Below are 19,200 nucleotides of genomic sequence, written 5' to 3' on the forward strand. Positions count from 1 at the left end.
ACTATATGTTATTGCCTGTTGATGGTTCAATAAAATGCCTCACTGTTTTACCCTCACCCTGTATAGTCTAAGTAGTATTCTGCTCACGGGAAAGGAGTGTGAGCGTTCAGAGGGATGAGCCCTGGTCCATATAGCCTGTCTAATGACAGCAGGGCCAGCGGACGAGAGCACCCACTGACCCTCGTGTCTTCACAACCTTTTCGAAAGGAGAACCATCCCGACAAGGCAAGTTTTGTCATTTGTACTTTAGATTTCTATAGATGTGAGTAGGAAACCCAATTTCACATAAGTGTATATGAATGAGAGAGAAATATCTGATTTGCAAAATGGATCCTTTCTTTATTACACAGGCAAAGTTATACTTTAAAATATATAGATGATTAGGACAATAAAAGTGGACATGTTACGTTGTTGCTAATAAAGTAAATATTCCAGTGCATATTTTCTATTTTGTATTACACCATTCCAGATATCCCTCTTAAAAAATATGAATACATAGAAATCTTGGTGTTTTGACAATACACTGACAATCTGATACTGAGGACCTCTCTCGGGTAGGTTATTACCATCATAGCACCATTAAACCCCTTTAGTGCAATGAAATCTAACTTACCCTGACGAAAAGAAAACATTTTTTCATCAAAACATTTTAATGCATAATCATTAAATAATCTCCAGTTACTCACCACCACTTAACAGTAATATTATTTATGTGTAAAATATAAGAAATCAAACAGTTCAAAAACATGTACATAATAAGTGCAAAGAGCGAGAATACACTGCTACAGTGAATAGTATCAATTATAAGGTTTACTACACCAGTCAGTATATTTGAGTGCAAGAAGAACAGCAACTGATTCCTATTGATAGCTTCAATTAGACAGAAATTAATGACTTTTTTTTTTTCTTTTAGATGCAAGACATTCCTTTGATGACCGTGCATAGCACTGCTTATATTCCAAGTACTGGGAATATAGCTCCCAGGAGTCAAATGCTTAACAAACACCAAAATCAGATCACATAAAATTATTAAGCATAGCCAAGCCATACACTGGCCAACAGTCCAAATACAAAATGGAAAGTTGCCCAATCTACGGGAAATGAGCTCAACATACATTTGAACTATGATCATACTAATTAGGATTGTAACAGATAAAATGGTGAACTTAAGAAATAATTCTATCCATTCTTTCACAAATTTCCTTTTCTTTAAAAGGTAAGAGCCAATCTGAACTCCAAACATATAAATTCCAACATAACCAATTACAGAGAATATTCCTTCTCTGTTTGCATTAAGAAAACCATGTCGTGTGCCTTTTTGATCACTGCCATATAAGATAAAGGTCTTTAAATTAGTTGTTTCCAGAAGTATTTGATAGCTGAAAACAATAATTGTAGCCACAAGCCAGATTTTTTGTGCTGGAATTAAAGTCAGCAGACATGATGAAAACACTCTAACGATTGCCAAAGTGAAAAAAAAGTTCCAGTGAACGCCATACTCCGATATGTGTTCGTGATAATCTATTGCTTTGACACTGATGAGTCGTCCAAGTCCAAGAAAGACTAATGGCCACACTGCACCAAGTTGTTTTTTCACTCTGTGAAATGCAGATGTTTTTTCGTCATGTTTTAATCTTGCTTCAGGGGAAATAAGGGCATTTGCAAATGTAAAACATCCCACACCAAGATCCATTACACCAGTGCCATATGTTTCTGTTTTGGCGTAACGCCTAGGAAACACAGGAAAATCTACAGCTAAAATAGAAATGGATGTAAGCAAATTAATGAAAACGCGAAACGTTGTAACAGAAGGTACATTCCGGTCTTCAATTTGTGCATTTAAGAAGGTCTGGCAGATATTTGTAAAAGATGTGTTTTTGTAAGAAACAGTATTCCTGTATATCATGTAAAACCACAGTGCACACGTTACTGAAATACAAACCACCAATAGGCGTAAGAAATCTGAGAGGACTGTGCAGGACAATACTTGTGGAAGCACTAAAAGAGAAAAATCCAGAAAAAGGCTGTATTTCCAAGAGTAAACAACTACACCAAACTTTTGATAGAGGGAAATAAATATGAAACTCCTACAAAGGATGCAAAGTGGGGTTATACTTAAGCCTAATGAGATCTCCTGTAGGCTGGTTCCATTGAGATTTGTTACAAATGTTTCTTTAAGCTGCTTTCCAGACATCTATGGTATAAAAAAAATAGTGTTATCATAAATGAAAGTTTAAAAAAGAAAAAATACATTTCAAAAGTTACTTTTTGACAAGATTTTTGTGTACCTTTGACAAGCATTGAGAAAGAGACAAATTCCTCAAAATTCAAATACTCCCCTTTTTCCTGCAAAGATGGCACCTGCATTAAGACACAATTAGTTGGTGGAAGCTACAGAACAGGCATGCAAAAAACAAACCATAACATAGCTGTTGTCTTTAAAAAAAAAAAAAAAAACCCTGAAAAAACCCACCCCTGGGACTCCAATGACAACAAATAATTGCTTGTAATTCACTGAAAAAGCATGGCAATACTGCAGACTTCAGGCAACATCTATAGAAATAAATTGCAATGAAAATTGGACCATTGAAATGTCTGACCAGGTTGGATTTTTGTGAATTTTACAAGGTTTCCTTACAATATATTTTTTAACGTTCACTTTTCAAGCTACATTTTTTGCAAGTACTTAAGAGCAACAGTAACAGTAAGCTCACATGTGGTGTTTTTGCCATTTTCTGCACGTTTGTTTTGTTTGGAAAAACAATGCAATTTGCAATACCAGTAAAGTAAGGGAGATGTAAAAAAAATTGCATTTTTTTTCCTTGAATTTTTTTTTAATTTGCAGCATGTCAATTCTTTGAGCATTTTTCACCCATTCAAATAAATAGAAATTAGAGGGAATCGGTCACCTAATTTTGGCCCTATAAGCTGCAGCCACAGCCATCAGGGGCTTATCTACAGCACTCTATAATGCTGTAGATAAGCCACCGATGTAACCTAAAAGATAAGAAAAACAAGTTAGATTATACTCACCTGGGGGGGCGGTCCGGTCCGATGGGCAGTCGCGGTCCAGGTCCAGCACCTCCCATCTTCACACGATGACATTCTCTTCTTTGCTTCCTGTCGCGGCTCCTGCGCAGGCGTACTTTATCTGCCCTGTTGAGGGCAGAGCAAAGTACTGCAGTGCGCAGGCGCCAGGAAAGGTCAGAGAGGCCCTGCGCCTGCGCACTGCAGTACATTACGCTGCTCTCAACAGGGCAGATAAAGTACTCCTGCGCAGGACTTGCGACATGAAGCAAAGAAGAGGACGTCATCGCATAAAGATGGGAGGCGCTAGACCCGGACCGCGACGCCTATCAGACCCAGCCCGCACCGGACCGCCACTGGGTGAGTATAATCTAACTTGTTTTTCTTCTCTTAGGTTACATAGGGGGCTTATCTACAGCATTACAGAGTGCTGTAGATAAGCCCCTGATGGCGGTGGCCGCAGCTAATAGGGCCAAAATTAGGTGACAGATTCCCTTTTATTATTATTATTTATATAGCACCATTAATTCCATTGTGCTGTACATGAAAAGGGGTTACATCAAAATACAAATATCACTTATAGTAAACAAACTAACTGACAGCCTAATACAGAGGGAAGAGGACCCTGCCCTTGCAGGCTTATATTCTACAGGATTATGGGGAAGAAGACAGTAGGTCGGGGGTTGTAATAGCTCCGATGGTGTTGAGAAGGCTGTGTGGTCATTACAGGTTGTAAGCTTTCCTGAAGAGGTGGGTTTTCAGGTTACGTTTGAAGTATCCAAATGTGGTGGATAACTGGACGTGTTGGGGCACAGAATTCCAGAGGATGGGGATATTTGGGAGAAGTCTTGGAGGCGTTTGGGTGAGGAGCGAATAAGCGTGGAGGAGAGAAGGAGGTCTTGGGAGGACCGGAGATTATGTGAGGGAAGTTATTGAGATGTTAGTTTGGAAATATACGGAGGAGAAAGGTTATGGATGGCTTTGAAGGTCAGTATTAGTAGTTTAAACTGGATACGCTGGGAAATTGGGAGCCAGTGAAGGGATTTGCAAAGAGGGGAAGCAGGAGGAGTATAGAGAGGAGAGAGATTAATTAGTCGGGCAGCAGAGTTAAAGGACGAACTGGAGGGGTGAGAGAGTTAGAAGGTAGGCCACAGAGGAGGATGTTGCAGTAGTTGAGGCGAGAGATGATTAGGGCAGAGTGAGGGTTGAGGAAAGGACAGATTCTGTAAATATTTTTGAGCTGGAGGTGACAGGAGGTGGCGAGAGTTTGGATGTGCGGTTTGAAAGACAGGGCAGAGTGGAGGGTTACTCCGAGGCAGCGGATTTTGGGGACAGGGGAAAGTGTGATTTCATTTATTTTGATAAATAGATCAGGTAGGGAAGATATGTGAGATGGAGGAAAGATAATTAGTTCACATTTGTCCACATTGAGCTTGAGGAAGCGAGAGGAGAATAAGGAGGATATGGCTGATAAACACTCTGGGATTCTGGAGAGCAGAGAGGTGACATCTGGGCCAGAGAGGTAGATCTGAGTGTCATCAGCATATAGATGGTACTGGAAGCCATAGGACCTTATGAGTTGTCCCAGGCCGAGTGTATAGATTGAGAAGAGTAAGGGCCCTAGGACAGAGCCTTGAGGGAACCAACAGAGAGGGGGCAAGATGAAGAGGTAGTATGGGAGTAGGAAACGCTAAATGTGCAGTTGGTAAGGTACGAGGAGATCCAGGATAGGGCAAGGTCTTTGACACTAAAGGAAGAGAGGATTGTAGTAGGAGACAGTGGTCAACTGTGTTGAAGGCAGAGGACAGGTCTAGAAGGAGGAGTATAGAGAATTGTCTGTTAGCTTTGGCTGTAAGTAAGTCGTTAGTAATTTTGGTCAGGGCAGTCTCAGTGGAATGGTGGGGACGGAAACCAGATTGTAGGTTGTCGAAGAGACAGTTAGATGCAAAGTGAGAGTAGAGTTAGATGCAAAGTGAGAGGAAAGTTCAGCATGGACGTGCTGCTGAAGTAGTTTGGAAGCAAATAGGAGCAAAGATATGGGGCGATAGCTGGACAGAGCCCTTGGGTCAAAGGATGGCTTTTTGAGGATAGGTGTGATTGTGGCATATTTGAAAGCAGAAGGGAAGGTACCAGAAGTTAGTGATAGGTTGAAGAGATGGGTTAGGGATGGGATTAGTGTAGTGGTGAGGTTGAGGAGGAGGTGGGATGGGGTCAAGCGCACAAGTGGTGAGGTGTGATTTGGAGAGAAGATGAGCAAGCTCCCCTTCAGTGATTTTGGAGAGGGAAGTTATGGGGCTAGGGCATTGGTCTGGTATACAAAGGGGTTGTGGTGGTTTGACAACAAAGACTTGACTTGTCTGGTTTATCTTATTTTTGAAGTGCGTGGCAAAGTCTCCATATGTGGGGGTAAACCACTGTTTGGGCGCACGTCGTGGCTTAGAAGGGAAGAAGTGGCGTTTTGGAATGCAGACTTTGCTGGAATGGTCTGTGTGTCACGCTGCGTTTGCCGAGCCCCTGATGTGCCTAAACAGTGGAAACCCCCAATTCTAACTCCAACCCTAACCCCAACACACCCCTAACCCTAATCCCAACCCTAACCACACCCCTAACCCTAATGCCAACCCCAACACACCCCTAACCCCAACACACTCCTGACCCTAATCACAACCCTAACCACACCCCTAACCCTGACACACCCCTAACCCAACCATAAACGTAATCCAAACCCTAACCCCAACTCTAGCCCCAACTCTAACGGGAAAATGGAAATAAATACATTTTTTTTCCCTAACTAAGGGGGTGATGAAGGGGGGCTTTATTTACTATTTATAGTGGGTTTTTATAGTTTTTTTTATGTTTGGTAGCTGTCACACACTAAAAGACGCTTTTTATTGCAAAAAATAGTTTTTGCGTCACCACATTTTAAGAGACATACTTTTTCCATATTTTGGCCCACATAGTCATGTGAGGTCTTGTTTTTTGCGGGACGAGTTGATATTTTTATTGGTACCATTTTCGGGCACATGAAATATTTTGGTCGCTTTTTATTCGGATTTTTGTTAGGCAGAATGAACAAAAACCAGTAATTCATGAACTTTTGGGGGGCGTTTATACCGTTCCGCGTTTGGTAAAATTAATAAAGCAGCTTTATTCTTTGGGTTAGTACGATTACAGCGTTATCTCATTTATATCATTTTTTATGTTTTGCCGCTTTAATACAATAAAAACTATTTTATATAAAAAATAATTATTTTTGCATTGCTTTATTCTGAGGGCTATAACTTTTTTTTTCGCTGATGATGCTGTATGGCAGCTCGTTTTTTGTTGGACAAGATTACGTTTTCAGCTGTACCATGTTTATTTATATCTGTCTTTTGTTGCGTGTTATTACACTTTTTGTTCGGCGGTATGATTATAAAGCATTGTTTTTTGCCTCGTTTTTTATTTATATTTTTTACGGTGTTCACTGAAGGGGTTAACTAGTGGGACAGTTTTATAGGTTTACGGACACGGCGATACTAAATATGTGTACTTTTATTGTTTATTTACACGAAGAAATGTATTTATTGGAACAATATTTATTTATTTAGGAATTTTTTTTTAAATATTTTTATTACACAGTGATTTTATTTTTTTTTTTTACATTGTCCCAGGGTGAGATATCACTGTATAGTGTCAGATCGCTGATATGACAGTTTGCACAGCACTGTTTCAGATCAGCGATCTGACAGGCAGTGCTGGAGGCTTGCCAGCGCCTGCTCTCAGCAGGTGCTCGCAAGCCACCTCCCTGTAGGACCCGGAAGGACCCCCGTGGCCATCTTGGATCCAGGGCCTGCAGGGAGGAGGACGGAAGAGACGCTCGGAACAACACGATCACATCGCGTTGCGTTGTTCCGAGGGTCTCAGGGAAGCACGCAGGGAGCCCCCTCCCTGCGCCATGCTTCCCAATGCCACCAGAACGCTGCGATCATGTTTGATCGCAGTGTTGCAGGGGTTAATGTGCTGGGAGCGGTCCGTGATAATAATGATAATCAGCTGACACATAGCCCATGCAGCCAATCAAATAAAAGGTCTGGTGCTGATTTCAGATGTGGCATTTGCATTGGGAAGCTGTTGATATGAATCCACAACATGTAGTCAAAGGAGCTCTCAATGGAAGAGAAACAGACCACCAGTAGGCTTCACATATCTTCTCACAAAATCATTCAAGGGGTTTTCACGTTTCGTAAAACCACTGGTCCCAGCATGTAGTTCAATTCACTCACCCTTCCCAGGTCCAGCCCTGAGTCTCCACTACAGCTCCCTGTGTCCATTGTTATCTGCAATGCTGTTCACTTTGGCAGTGCGCAGCCAATAGGCGAGCTTAGCTGCTTGTGCAGTCTACTCAGGCAAAGCCACTGAGCTCATTTATTATTTGCAGCACTCAACATGACATCAGTGCTACAGACAGTAACAGACACTGGGAGCAGCAGCAGAGACTCAGGTCTGGATTCCGAGAGGGTGAGTAAAGAACTTTGTTTTTTTTAAAGCAAACGAAAGAATGAAAAAATGTACCTGTAAACATGAATTTACGTTGACAAATTGTTGTTTTTTTTTTTTGTTTTTTTTTCACAAAAGCAATCCAAAGAATGTTGCATTTCTAGCTAGCTATTTCTGGTCAAGTTTGTCATCATTAAGTACTTTTCAACTAACAATACACATAATATTGCAAAATTATAGATCAAGGTGTGTTAAAGTTCTATACACCACCCATGAAATTCTATACAAACTATGGAATTTTCTATAAGCTTGTATTCACTAAAGTGCTGAAACAGTTGGCATACAACATCAAGTCTTCAGCTGCAAATTTGATATATATTAAACCATCCAATCTTCTTTCTATAATACTAACATCTATATTTGTCAGTAAGCATCCAGCATGGCTTTAGTAAGCATACATAGAATTTTTAAAATTTTTAATTTTTTTTCCTTTACTTTATATTTGAGTTCGCTTTTGGGACTTCAACTTGTGATCTTGTTATGATTTACAGCTCTGGTACTTCTCCAACCCTGGGTCGCTGTCAGTGTTAGTTGACTCAAAATCCAGCAGTTGCTTGGGCACATTGTTACTTCACTCAGCAATCAGTCCACCAATGTTTCTCTGGCACCTACTGTGTTTCCATCTCACAATCCCTGTTTGACATTGTTTTTAAAAGGGATATTTGGTGTTGTGCATGTATCCTATTCATGCAAAGGGAATATGCAGGCATGTTGCCAAACAACCCATTTAATGATGGTGGTTGATTGGAAGGGGGGAATTTGACACCAAACAAGTCCTTCAGGTAACTGTTTTTTTTCCCACTTCCACTTGTGTTGCGGTATATAGTTTCATTGTCACAATACTCACACTCTTTATGGTGCGTATGCATTAGCCCTTCTGGCAACCTGACCGCCGTAGAAACTACCACTGCGCAACACAATCTCACGTTCGGTCCATCTGATGATCACAAGAAAATGTCAGATGCCTAAAGAAAAAAAACGAAGTTTTAGGACAGAAGATGATGGCATGTCATGAAGCATTTTCCTCCTGTAAAATGCAGCAGGTAGATAGACATCTAAAAGATGTGTGCACACACCCGTACAAAGCAGGAGTGCAACAGTAACTGATGGAAGCCCAGCTGAATCAATTTTACCTCTGAAATGCTTCTGTCAAGTATAATAGGAACATTTACATGCCTCTAGTGTGGCGGTTCCCAGTCCAGAACACATTCAGTATCCCCTTGTGCAAGACGCAAACATGAGGCACCGATGGGTTGCTATGGCAGTCAAGGGTCTACTGTTGGCCTCCATGACTGCCATGGTATGTTTTGTGGGACGTGGACTTTGTAGGAGACTAGGAACTTTACAATACACTGAAATACTACAGTATTGCTGTCACGATAATGCAAACATGCCATGTTCTGGGTATACTTATAGAAGGTTCCATGGCTTTACAGACACACGCTGTGGGCTTTCTGACCCCCCAGCTGCCTGTGGGTGAATACACTTCTCCTTTGCCTGCCAGCTCTGTGTAATTCTAAACCATTCCCCCCTCCCTCCTGTATGCAGCTGTGAAACCAAAAGTAAAGAATAGCAACACATGACAATCCCTTTGTTTAGCTACAGTGGCCCTTTAAGACCAAATATATCAACACAGGATATTCACAGAAATAGGCAGTTCATATTTCTGGAAACCACAGGGACAGGGCTCCCAACTGGCAGGTTTTGGGAGCTCAGCGCTTAGCAGAAATTGGGAAACGCATTACTGCTTAACCGAGGCTCATAGCCAAGCCGAGTTTGGATTTAAATGAACATCCATTTAGTGCAGAGAAAAACGGTAACTGTGTCGTCCTTCTACAAGGTTCATACGCCGAGATATGTTTAATAGACGGTTTTCCATACCTTTCAAAAGGGGGCATATCTGTTGTGAATTCTGTTCTCGAACTCCCTCCTGTGGTCATGAATGGTACTTCGGCGAGTTCTGTCCATGGACTCCCTCTGGTGGCTGTGAGTGGAGCTGCTGGTTCTGAGGTTCCTTCTCCAGCTGACCTCGTTTAGTTCTAGGCTGGCTGCTCTATTTAACTCCACTCAGACCGTTACTTGATGCCAGCTGTCAATGTTCTAGTACTGGTTCAGTTCTCTCTTGGATCTTGCAGATGACCTGTCTACTCCAGCAAAAGCTAAGTCCCTGCTAGTTAAATTGTTTATCTCTGTTTTCTTGTCCAGCTTCCTATCATGATTTTGCCTTGCTAGCTGGAAGCTCTGGGATGCAGAGTGGCACCTCCGCACCGTGAGTCGGTGCGGGGGTCTCTTTTGCACACTCTGCGTGGTTTTTATAGTTTTTTGTGCTGACCGCATAGTTACCTTTTCTATCCTCAGTCTGTTTAGTTAAGTCTGGCCTCCTTTGCTGAAACCTGTTTCATTCCTGTGTTTGTGACTTCCATCTTAACTCACAGTTAATATTTGTGGGGGGCTGCCTGTTTCTTTGGGGAATTTCTCTGAGGCAAGGTAGGCTTTATTTTCTATCTTTAGGGGTAGTTAGCTCTTAGGCTGTGAAGAGGCGTCTAGGCAGAGTCAGGTACGCTCCACTGCTATTTCTAGTTGTTGTGATAGGATTAGGGGTTGCGGTCAGCAGAGCTCCCACTTCCCAAAGCTGGTCCTGTATTACTAGTTTGCTCATCAGGTCATTCCTAGTGCTCCTAACCACCAGGTCACCATAACACATATCCAGTCCACTCCGTGATGTCACGACCAGGAGTATAAGACAGGGAGACCTCATTTTGCACTAGTCTTTGTCCAGGGAGCTAGCTGAGAGACGCTTTGTGATGCATTTTGATGTATCGCCCCTCCCCCTGCACCGCATGGTGTGCTATGAAATTACTTAAGCAACTGTTTTTTATTCCTATAATTCATTTTTATTTTGTAATTGTCTGTACATACGATAATTGTCTCATTTTACAATATCTTTCATATACTTTTGTAAACACTGCCTAATCATTTTTGGAGTAAAAGTTATAATATATGCTAGCGTTGTTTTCCTTGCTTTAAACTTACCCTAAAGCTTTTGACCTAAGCCATTGCTACTGATTGGGTTGGCTCCTGACCCATTATTAAGTAAGAAATAGGAGCTGGTGGCAGCGGAAGTGTCCTGAGCTTTTGGGGGAAACTGGCAGCAACAGAGGAAGTTGATAATTATTTTTCCCACCTGAGCGGGAGTAGTTATACCGCCCTCGCTGCAGTGTGCCCCATAGCCAGTACATAGAATGCAGCCTTCCTGGCGACTAATTATCCCAGGTGCAGTTCCATCTCTGACCTGAGGGTAAGGGGGCACCGGAGTGCTGCGAGTTCCAAACCGGAACTGGGATATAAATAAATCCCCTTCAAAAAAGAAGCAGAGGCAACCAAACAACCCCGGTTCATGACAATTGCAAAAACTAAATTAAATCAAGAGATCAATGGTCCATGACTAGTGATGAGTGTACTCGTTGCTCGGGTTTTCCCGAGGACGCTCGGGTGGTCTCTGAGTATTTATGACTGCTCACAGATTAAAGTTTTCATCGTCTCAGCAGCATGATTTACAGCTGTTAGCCAGCTTGATTACATGTGGAGATTACCTAGCAACCAGGCAACCCTCACATGTACTCAGCCTGGCTAACAGCTGTAGATCATTCAGCTGCCATGATGAAAACTAAATCTCCGAACACTAACAAATACTCGGAGGTCACCAGAGCGTGCTCGGTAAATCCCGATCAACGAGTACAGTCGCTCATCACTATCCATGACCAATAAAGTGTCACAGAGCTATATGTAAATCAAAAGGTGCCACTTAGTGTGAACCCTCCGTCAGCGAGACAATGTGGGCAGTGAACACTAGAAACAAACACAATATATTTTATTTATAGAAAAATGACAACAAAAATCAAATAAAACAGATGCCTCATGCGAGACGCAGGAAAGGACTGTCCAGAACATATAAATATATTGCAAATTAATACACCTTTATCTAAAGTATAAAGTAGCTACTTATGTGAATGTTGTTCACTTGCACAATATCCTGTAACGTTACACAAGCTGACGTTTATAAGATAGATACAACAGTGCAAAAAACGTATAAAGTATATGTTTCCCAGGAACAACCATAATGAGACTGGTTCAAGTATAATATCTACAGTGCAGTATAGTGTTAAGGTGCATTGTGCATAAACTGGAATTAATATGTTTCCCTAGTGGGATAGTAATGACCTATAATAAGATAGTTATAGAAAAAAAGCGCCTGAGCATATGTGAGACAAAATAATTATTATAGGTATAAATATACTATATGTACTGGTGGCCAAAATACAAGGGTGCTACATTACAAATTTATATGGCTATGAGAATGGGGATCGCTTCCTAAAGTGGAAAAAAGCTGCACCGGCTATGAGTACCATAAATGGATGTGGTACAGTATAAAACTCAATAAAATGGCACTTACTAGGTATGCAGTGTGACTGGTTCAGTCCTGCGTTCCTCCACCCCGACGTACGTTTCTCCCACACAAGAGGCATCTGTTTTAATTGATTTTTGTTGTAATTTTTCTATAAATAAAATATGTTAATGTATGGGTTTCCAGTGTTCTTTGCAAATACTAAGTCTGGGCAAAGCGTAGCCTGTGGGCCATGCCATGTCCTATGCGGACAGAAACTGTTGAAGAGCTGGACACAGTGGCATCCCGCACCAAGCAGCCATCCCCTGCCTGGCGTCTCAATTTCCTCAGTATCTGTATCCTCAAGACACATATACCAATGAACACAGTTGTGGAAAAGAGAGCTACCTGCTCCCTGGTCTATCATTCATCCCATCTGAGTCTCTTAGCACAGCAGGAATGATGACATCACTAAATTGTACCTGCTGGGCGAATGCTTCAGTACAAAGTCAGGGAAATCAGGGATAGTGGAGTAGCTTTTTTTTTCTTTTAGTTATCAATCAGTGCTTTTGTGGGGAAATTGTGGGGTGACTGTGGGGGCTATTATACTATGTGGTGAGCATTATACCTGTGGAGAGACTATGGGACCACTATACTGTGAAGACAATTGTTATACTAAGTGGTGGGCCATAATACTATGTGAACACCTAATTGGACATCATACTGTGGGTGGAGGGCTGTGGATTCCATCATACTGTGTGTGAGTTCTATCATACAGTGTTTGGGGGGGGGGGGGGGCTGTAGGGTCTTGTGTATACCATGTGCAGGGTGCAATGGGTTCCATCTTACTGTGCATCATACTGTGCAGGGGTTTACCGCTTTTTATGAACTTTATAAAAAAAGTCAGTGAATTGTATGGTTTTGATTTTTTGCCACAGGTAAGAGTACATGCTACAGTGAGTCCTACCTTAACATGTATTATCAGTAGCAGACAGTCAACATACTAAACCTGCTCAATATTAACCCCTTAATGACCGCCGATACGACTTTTAACCTCTTAACCCAGCGTTTTCGTTTTTCGCTCCCCTCCTTCCCAGAGCCATAACTTTTTTATTTTTCCATAAATATGGCTATATGAGGGCTTGTTTTTTGTGGGACAAGTTGTACTTTTGAATGACACCATTGGTTTTACCATGTCATGTACTAGAAACTGGAAAAAATTCAAAGTGCGGTGAAATTGCAAAAAAGTGCAATCCCACACTTGTTTTTTGTTTGGCTTTTTTACTAGGTTCCCTAAATGCTAAAACTGACCTGCCATTATGATTCTCCAGGTCATTACGAGTTCATAGACACCAAACATGTCTAAGTTATTTTTTATCTAAGTGGTGAAAAAAAATTCCAAACTTTGCTAAAACAAAAATAAAAAAATTGAGCCATTTTCCAATACCCGTAGCGTCTCCATTTTTTCGTGATCTCTAGTGATGAGCGAGTATACTCGTTACTCGGGTTTCCCAGAACATGCTCTGGTATTCTCCGAGTATTTTGTAGTGCTCGGAGATTTAGTTTTCATCACCCCAGCTGCATGATTTGTCGCTGCCAGACAGGCTGAATACATGAGGGGATTCCCTAACAAACAGGCATTCCTGACATGTATTCAGCCTGGCTAGCAGCCGTAAATCATGCAGCTGAGGTGATGAAGACTAAATGTCCGAGCACTACAAAATACTCGGAGACCACCCAAGCATGCTCTGAGAAACCCGAACAATGAGTATACTCGCTCATCACTAGTGATCTCAGGTTGAGTGAGGACTTATTTTTTTCATACCGAGCTGACATTTTTAATGATACCACTTTGGTCGCCTGTTATTGCATTTTAATGCAATGTCGCAGTGACCAAAAAAACGTAATTTGGGCGTTTCTACTTTTTTCTTTCAACGCCATTTAGCTATCAGGTTAATCTTTTTTTAATGGTAGATTGGGCGATTCTGAACGCGGCGATACCAATTATGTGTATGTTTGATTTTATTTTTATTGTTTTTGAATGGGGCAAAAGGGGGATGATTTGAACTTTTTTTTTTTTTTTTACTTTTGGCATGCTTCAAGCTGCCCTAGCCCGATCGGCTCGGCTACATAGAGATAATGTTCAGATTGCCTCTATATAGCAGATTTACTCACTTGCAATGAGCGCCGACCACTGGTCACAGCAAGCCGACACTGACAACCATAGAGTTCTCCAGGAGACCTCAGGTTGTCATGCCAACACACCGGTGACCCGCGAGCAGGTGATGGGGGTCACCAGTTTGCTTATTTCCGGCCCGATGGCCAGAAGCGCGATTTAAATGCCGCTGTCAGAGTTTGACAGCAGCATTTAACTGGTTAATAGCCGCAGGTGGATCGCGATTCCACCCACGGTTATTGCGGGCATATGTCAGCTGTTCAAAACAGTTGACATGTTCCTGGAAAGATGTGGGCTCAGCGCCAGAACCCACGTCAAAGGGAGGGGGTCCGACATCAGCGTACTATTACGCCCGATGTTGGAAAGGGGTTAACGGCGGCAGTTAAGGGTACTTAAACCACAGCGCTGCTTTTTAACGGCGCTGAGGTTTAAGTGTATAGTGCACCCCAAAGTCGGAATTTCTCCGAGGTCTCGGCACCCGGCAACAATAGGAAATTTTTCCTATTGGTTCATTTTGATCACTGCGATAGACCCTATGACACTGATCAAAATAAAATTAAAAAAAAACAGTAAATAAAACCCCCTTTATCACCCCCTTAGGCCGGCTTCACACTCAGCGTATGTAAATACGGTCCGTTTTTTACAGCCGTAATACGCAGAAAAGTCCCCAAAATAGTGATCCGTATGTCATCCGTAGGCAGGGTGTGTCAGCGTATTTTGCGCATGGCAACCTCCGTATGTAATCCGTATGGCATCCGTACTGCGATATTTTCTCGCAGGCTTGCAAAACCGACATCTAATGGATTTATGGGCTCAAATGTTCGTTAAAACATACATACAGAATATATATATATATATATATATATATATATATATATATATATATATATATATATATATATATACATATATATACATATATATATATATATATATACATATATATATATATACATACACACATATACACATACTCACCGGCCACTTTATTAGGTACACCATGCTAGTAACGGGTTGGACCCCCTTTTGCCTTCAGAACTGCCTCAATTCTTCGTGGCATAGATTCAACAAGGTGCTGGAAGCATTCCTCAGAGATTTTGGTCCATATTGACATGATGGCATCACACAGTTGCCGCAGATTTGTCGGCTGCACATCCCAAAGATGCTCCATACAAGGCAGGATGGATCCATGCTTTCATGTTGTTTACGCCAAATTCTGACCCTACCATCCGAATGTCGCAGCAGAAATCGAGACTCATCAGACCAAGCAACGTTTTTCCAATCTTCTACTGTCCAATTTCGATGAGCTTGTACAAATTGTAGCCTCAGTTTCCTGTTCTTAGCTGAAAGGAGTGGTACCCGGTGTGGTCTTCTGCTGCTGTAGCCCATCTGCCTCAAAGTTCGACGCACTGTGCGTTCAGAGATGCTCTTAGGCCTACCTTGGTTGTAACGGGTGGCGATTTGAGTCACTGTTGCCTTTCTATCAGCTCGAACCAGTCTGCCCATTCTCCTCTGACCTCTGGCATCAACAAGGCATTTCCGCCCACAGAACTGCCGCTCACTGGATTTTTTTTCTTTTTCGGACCATTCTCTGTAAACCCTAGAGATGGTTGTGCGTGAAAATCCCAGTAGATCAGCAGTTTCTGAAATACTCAGACCAGCCCTTCTGGCACCAACAACCATGCCACGTTCAAAGGCACTCAAATCACCTTTCTTCCCCATACTGATGCTCGGTTTGAACTGCAGGAGATTGTCTTGACCATGTCTACATGCCTAAATGCACTGAGTTGCCGCCATGTGATTGGCTGATTAGAAATTAAGTGTTAACAAGAAGTTGGACAGGTGTACCTAATAAAGTGGCCGGTGAGTGTATATATTCTGTATTTATATTTAATTCAGCGCGATATATGTGAAAAGCCGGTAATTCAATTGCCGGCTTTTCATTTCTCCTTCCCAAACCCGACAGGATATGAGACATGGTTTACATACAGTAAACCATCTCATATCCCCTTTGTTTTGCATATTCCACACTACTAATGTTAGTAGTGTGTATGTGCAAAATTTGGGCGCTGTAGCTGCTAAAATAAAGGGTTAAATGGCGGAAAAAAATTGGCGTGGGCTCCCGCGCAATTTTCTCCGCCAGAGTGGTAAAGCCAGTGACTGAGGGCAGATATTAATAGCCAGGAGAGGGTCCATGGTTATTGCCCCCCCCTGGCTACAAACATCTGCCCCCAGCCACCCCAGAAAAGGCACATCTGGAAGATGCGCCTATTCTGGCACTTGGCCACTCTCTTCCCACTCCCGTGTAGCGGTGGGATATGGGGTAATGAAGGGTTAATGTCACCTTGCTATTATAAGGTGACATTAAGCCAGATTAATAATGGAGAGGCGTCAATTATGACACCTATCCATTATTAATCCAATTGTATGAAAGGGTTAAAAAAACACATTATTAAAAAGTATTTTAATGAAATAAACACACAGGTTGTTTTAATATTTTATTGCTCTCTCAATCCACCTGAAGACCCTCGCTCTGAAAAATAATAAACCAACAATATACATACCTTCAGATGATCTGTCACGTCCCACGAAGTAAATCCATCTGAAGGGGGTTAAATCATTTTACAGCCAGGAGCTGTGCTAAAGCACTCGCTCGTGCCTGTAAACCCCGGGTACTGAAAGGAAAGCAGGATGATCTGTACTTACCTTGAGTTGCGGTGATGCGCCCTCTGCTGGATATCCTCATGAACTGGAGCCTTGGAAAAGTTCCCACGCTCGAGTTCATATGAGGACATATTGTTGGTTTATTATTTTTCAGAGCGAGGGTCTTCAGGTGGATTGAGAGAGCAATAAAATATTAAAACAACCTGTGTGTTTACTTCATTAACATACTTTTTAATAATGTGTGTGTGTTTTTTTAACCCTTTCATACAATTGGATTAATAATGGATAGGTGTCATAATTGACGCCTCTCCATTATTAATCTGGCTTAATGTCACCTTACAATAGCAAGGTGACATTAACCCTTCATTACCCCATATCCCACCGCTACACGGGAGTGGGAAGAGAGTGGCCAAGTGCCAGAATAGGCGCATCTTCCAGATGTGCCTTTTCTGGGGTGGCTGGGGGCAGATGTTTGTAGCCAGGGGGGGGCAATAACATGGACCCTCTCTAGGCTATTAATATCTGCCCTCAGTCACTGGCTTTACAACTCTGGCGGAGAAAATTGCGCGGGAGCCCACGCCATTTTTTTCCGCCATTTAACCCTTTATTTTAGCAGCTACAGCGCCCAAATTTTGCACATACACACTACTAACATTAGTAGTGTAGAATATGCAAAAAAAAGGGAAATGAGATGGTTTACTGTATGTAAAGCATGTCTCATATCATGTCGGGTTTGGGAAGGAGAAATGAAAAGCCGGCAATTGAGTTACCGGCTTTTCACTAACACCGCAGCGTATTTCTCGCAAGTCACACTGCTGGTCCGTGTGGAATCCGTATTTTTCTCGCCCCCATAGACTTTCATTGGCGATTTTTTTGCGCAATATGGTGACAATCGCAGCATGCTGCGATTTTCTACGGCTGTACAAGACCGTATATTACGGATGCGTAATATACGGCAGATCGGAGCTGGGCCATAGAGAATCATTGGGCCGGGTGTAATGCGTATTTTACGGACGTAGTTTATGCGCTCATACGTCCGTAAAACTCGCTAGTGTGAGGCCGGCCTTAGCGAAAATAACATAAAAAAATATATATTTATTTCCATTTTTTTTATTAGGGTTAGAGTTGGGCTAAAGCTAGGGTTAGCGTTCGAGTTGGGATTAGGGTTCTGTTGGGGTTAGGGGTGTGTTGGGGTTAGGGTTGGAGTTAGAATTGGGGGGTTTCCACTGTTTAGGTACATCAGAGGGCTCCAAAAGTGACATGGCTGCACCATTAATTCCAGCCAATTTTGCATTCAAAAAGTCAAACGGTGCTCCCTCCCTTCAGAGCCCTGCCATGCACCCAAAGAGTGGTTTACCCCCACATGTGGGGAATCAGCATACTCAGGATAAATTTCACAACTTTGGAGGTCTAATTTCTCCTGTTGCCCTTGGGAAAATAAAAATTTGGGGTGAAAAGGTCATTTTGGTGGAAAAAATATGATTTTTTATTTTCATGGCTCTACGTTATAAACTTCTTTGAAGCCCTTGGAGGTTCAAAGTGCTCAACACACATCTAGATAAATTCCTTGGGGGGGGGTGTCTAGTTTCCAAAATTGTGTCACTTGTGGGGTTTTTTCCACTGCTTAGGCACATCAGGGGCTCTCCAAACGCGACATGGCGTCCGATCTCAATTGCAGCCCATTGTGTGTTGAAAAAGTGAAAAGGCGCTCCTTCACTTTGAGCCCTGCCGTGCGCCCAAACAGTGGTTTACCCCCACATATGGGGTATCGGCATATTCAGGAGAAATTGTACAACAACTTTTGTGGTTCATTTTCTCTTTTTACACTATAAATATAATATAATAATAATAAATAAAAAAATTGGTTCTGAAGAAAATTTTTTTAAAAAGTTAAATGTTCTTATTTTCCTTCCATATTGCTTCAGTTCCTGTGAAGCACATAAAGGGTTAATAAATTTCTTGAATGTGGTTTTGAGCACATTGAGGGGTACAGTTTTTAGAATGGTGTCACTTTTGGGTATTTTCTGTCATGTACACCCCTCAAAGTGACTTCAAATGTGACGTGGTTCCCTAAAAAAACATGGTTTTGTAAATTTTGTTGTAAAAATGAGAAATCGCTGGTCAACTTTTAACCCTTATAACTTTCTAACCAAAAAAAAAATTTGTTTCCAAAATGGTGCTGATGTAAAGTAGACATGTGGGAAATGTTATTATTAAGTATTTTGTGTGACATATCTCTCTGATTTAAAGGGCATAAAATTCAACTTTTGAAAATTGCTAAATTTTTGCCATATTTCCATTTTTTTCATAACCGCAAGTCACATGGAAGAAATTTTACCGCTAACATCAAGTATGTTACGAAAAAATAAATCTCAGAATCAGTGGGATCTGTTGAAAAGTCCCAGAGGTA

At 41.8% G+C, this 19,200-nt stretch overlaps 1 protein-coding gene across 6 annotated transcripts in view; it reads right to left on the minus strand.

Annotated features, from left to right (window-relative positions):
- Nucleotides 1–214: 214 nt before the first annotated feature.
- The window catches only part of PIGW (phosphatidylinositol glycan anchor biosynthesis class W), a 61,866-nt gene continuing 42,880 nt past the window's right edge, over nucleotides 215–19,200 (minus strand). For 2 of the 6 annotated variants that reach the window (XM_077295459.1, XM_077295457.1), the window contains exons 2-4: nucleotides 8,414–8,531; nucleotides 2,289–2,361; nucleotides 215–2,194 (exon numbers count right to left, since the gene is read on the minus strand). In XM_077295459.1, the coding sequence (XP_077151574.1) occupies nucleotides 683–2,194 (1,512 nt within the window). In that variant the 5' untranslated portion in view covers nucleotides 2,289–2,361; nucleotides 8,414–8,531 and the 3' untranslated portion in view covers nucleotides 215–682. Of the gene's footprint in view, nucleotides 2,195–2,288; nucleotides 2,362–8,413; nucleotides 8,532–9,447; nucleotides 11,106–19,200 lie in introns of those variants that run through there. The other 4 variants (XM_077295461.1, XM_077295458.1, XM_077295460.1 and 1 more) reach the window with 4 other exon arrangements.

This window comes from Ranitomeya variabilis, chromosome 3 (genome assembly GCF_051348905.1).
Source record: "Ranitomeya variabilis isolate aRanVar5 chromosome 3, aRanVar5.hap1, whole genome shotgun sequence".
In the NCBI taxonomy this organism is placed as follows: Eukaryota; Metazoa; Chordata; class Amphibia; order Anura; family Dendrobatidae; genus Ranitomeya; species Ranitomeya variabilis.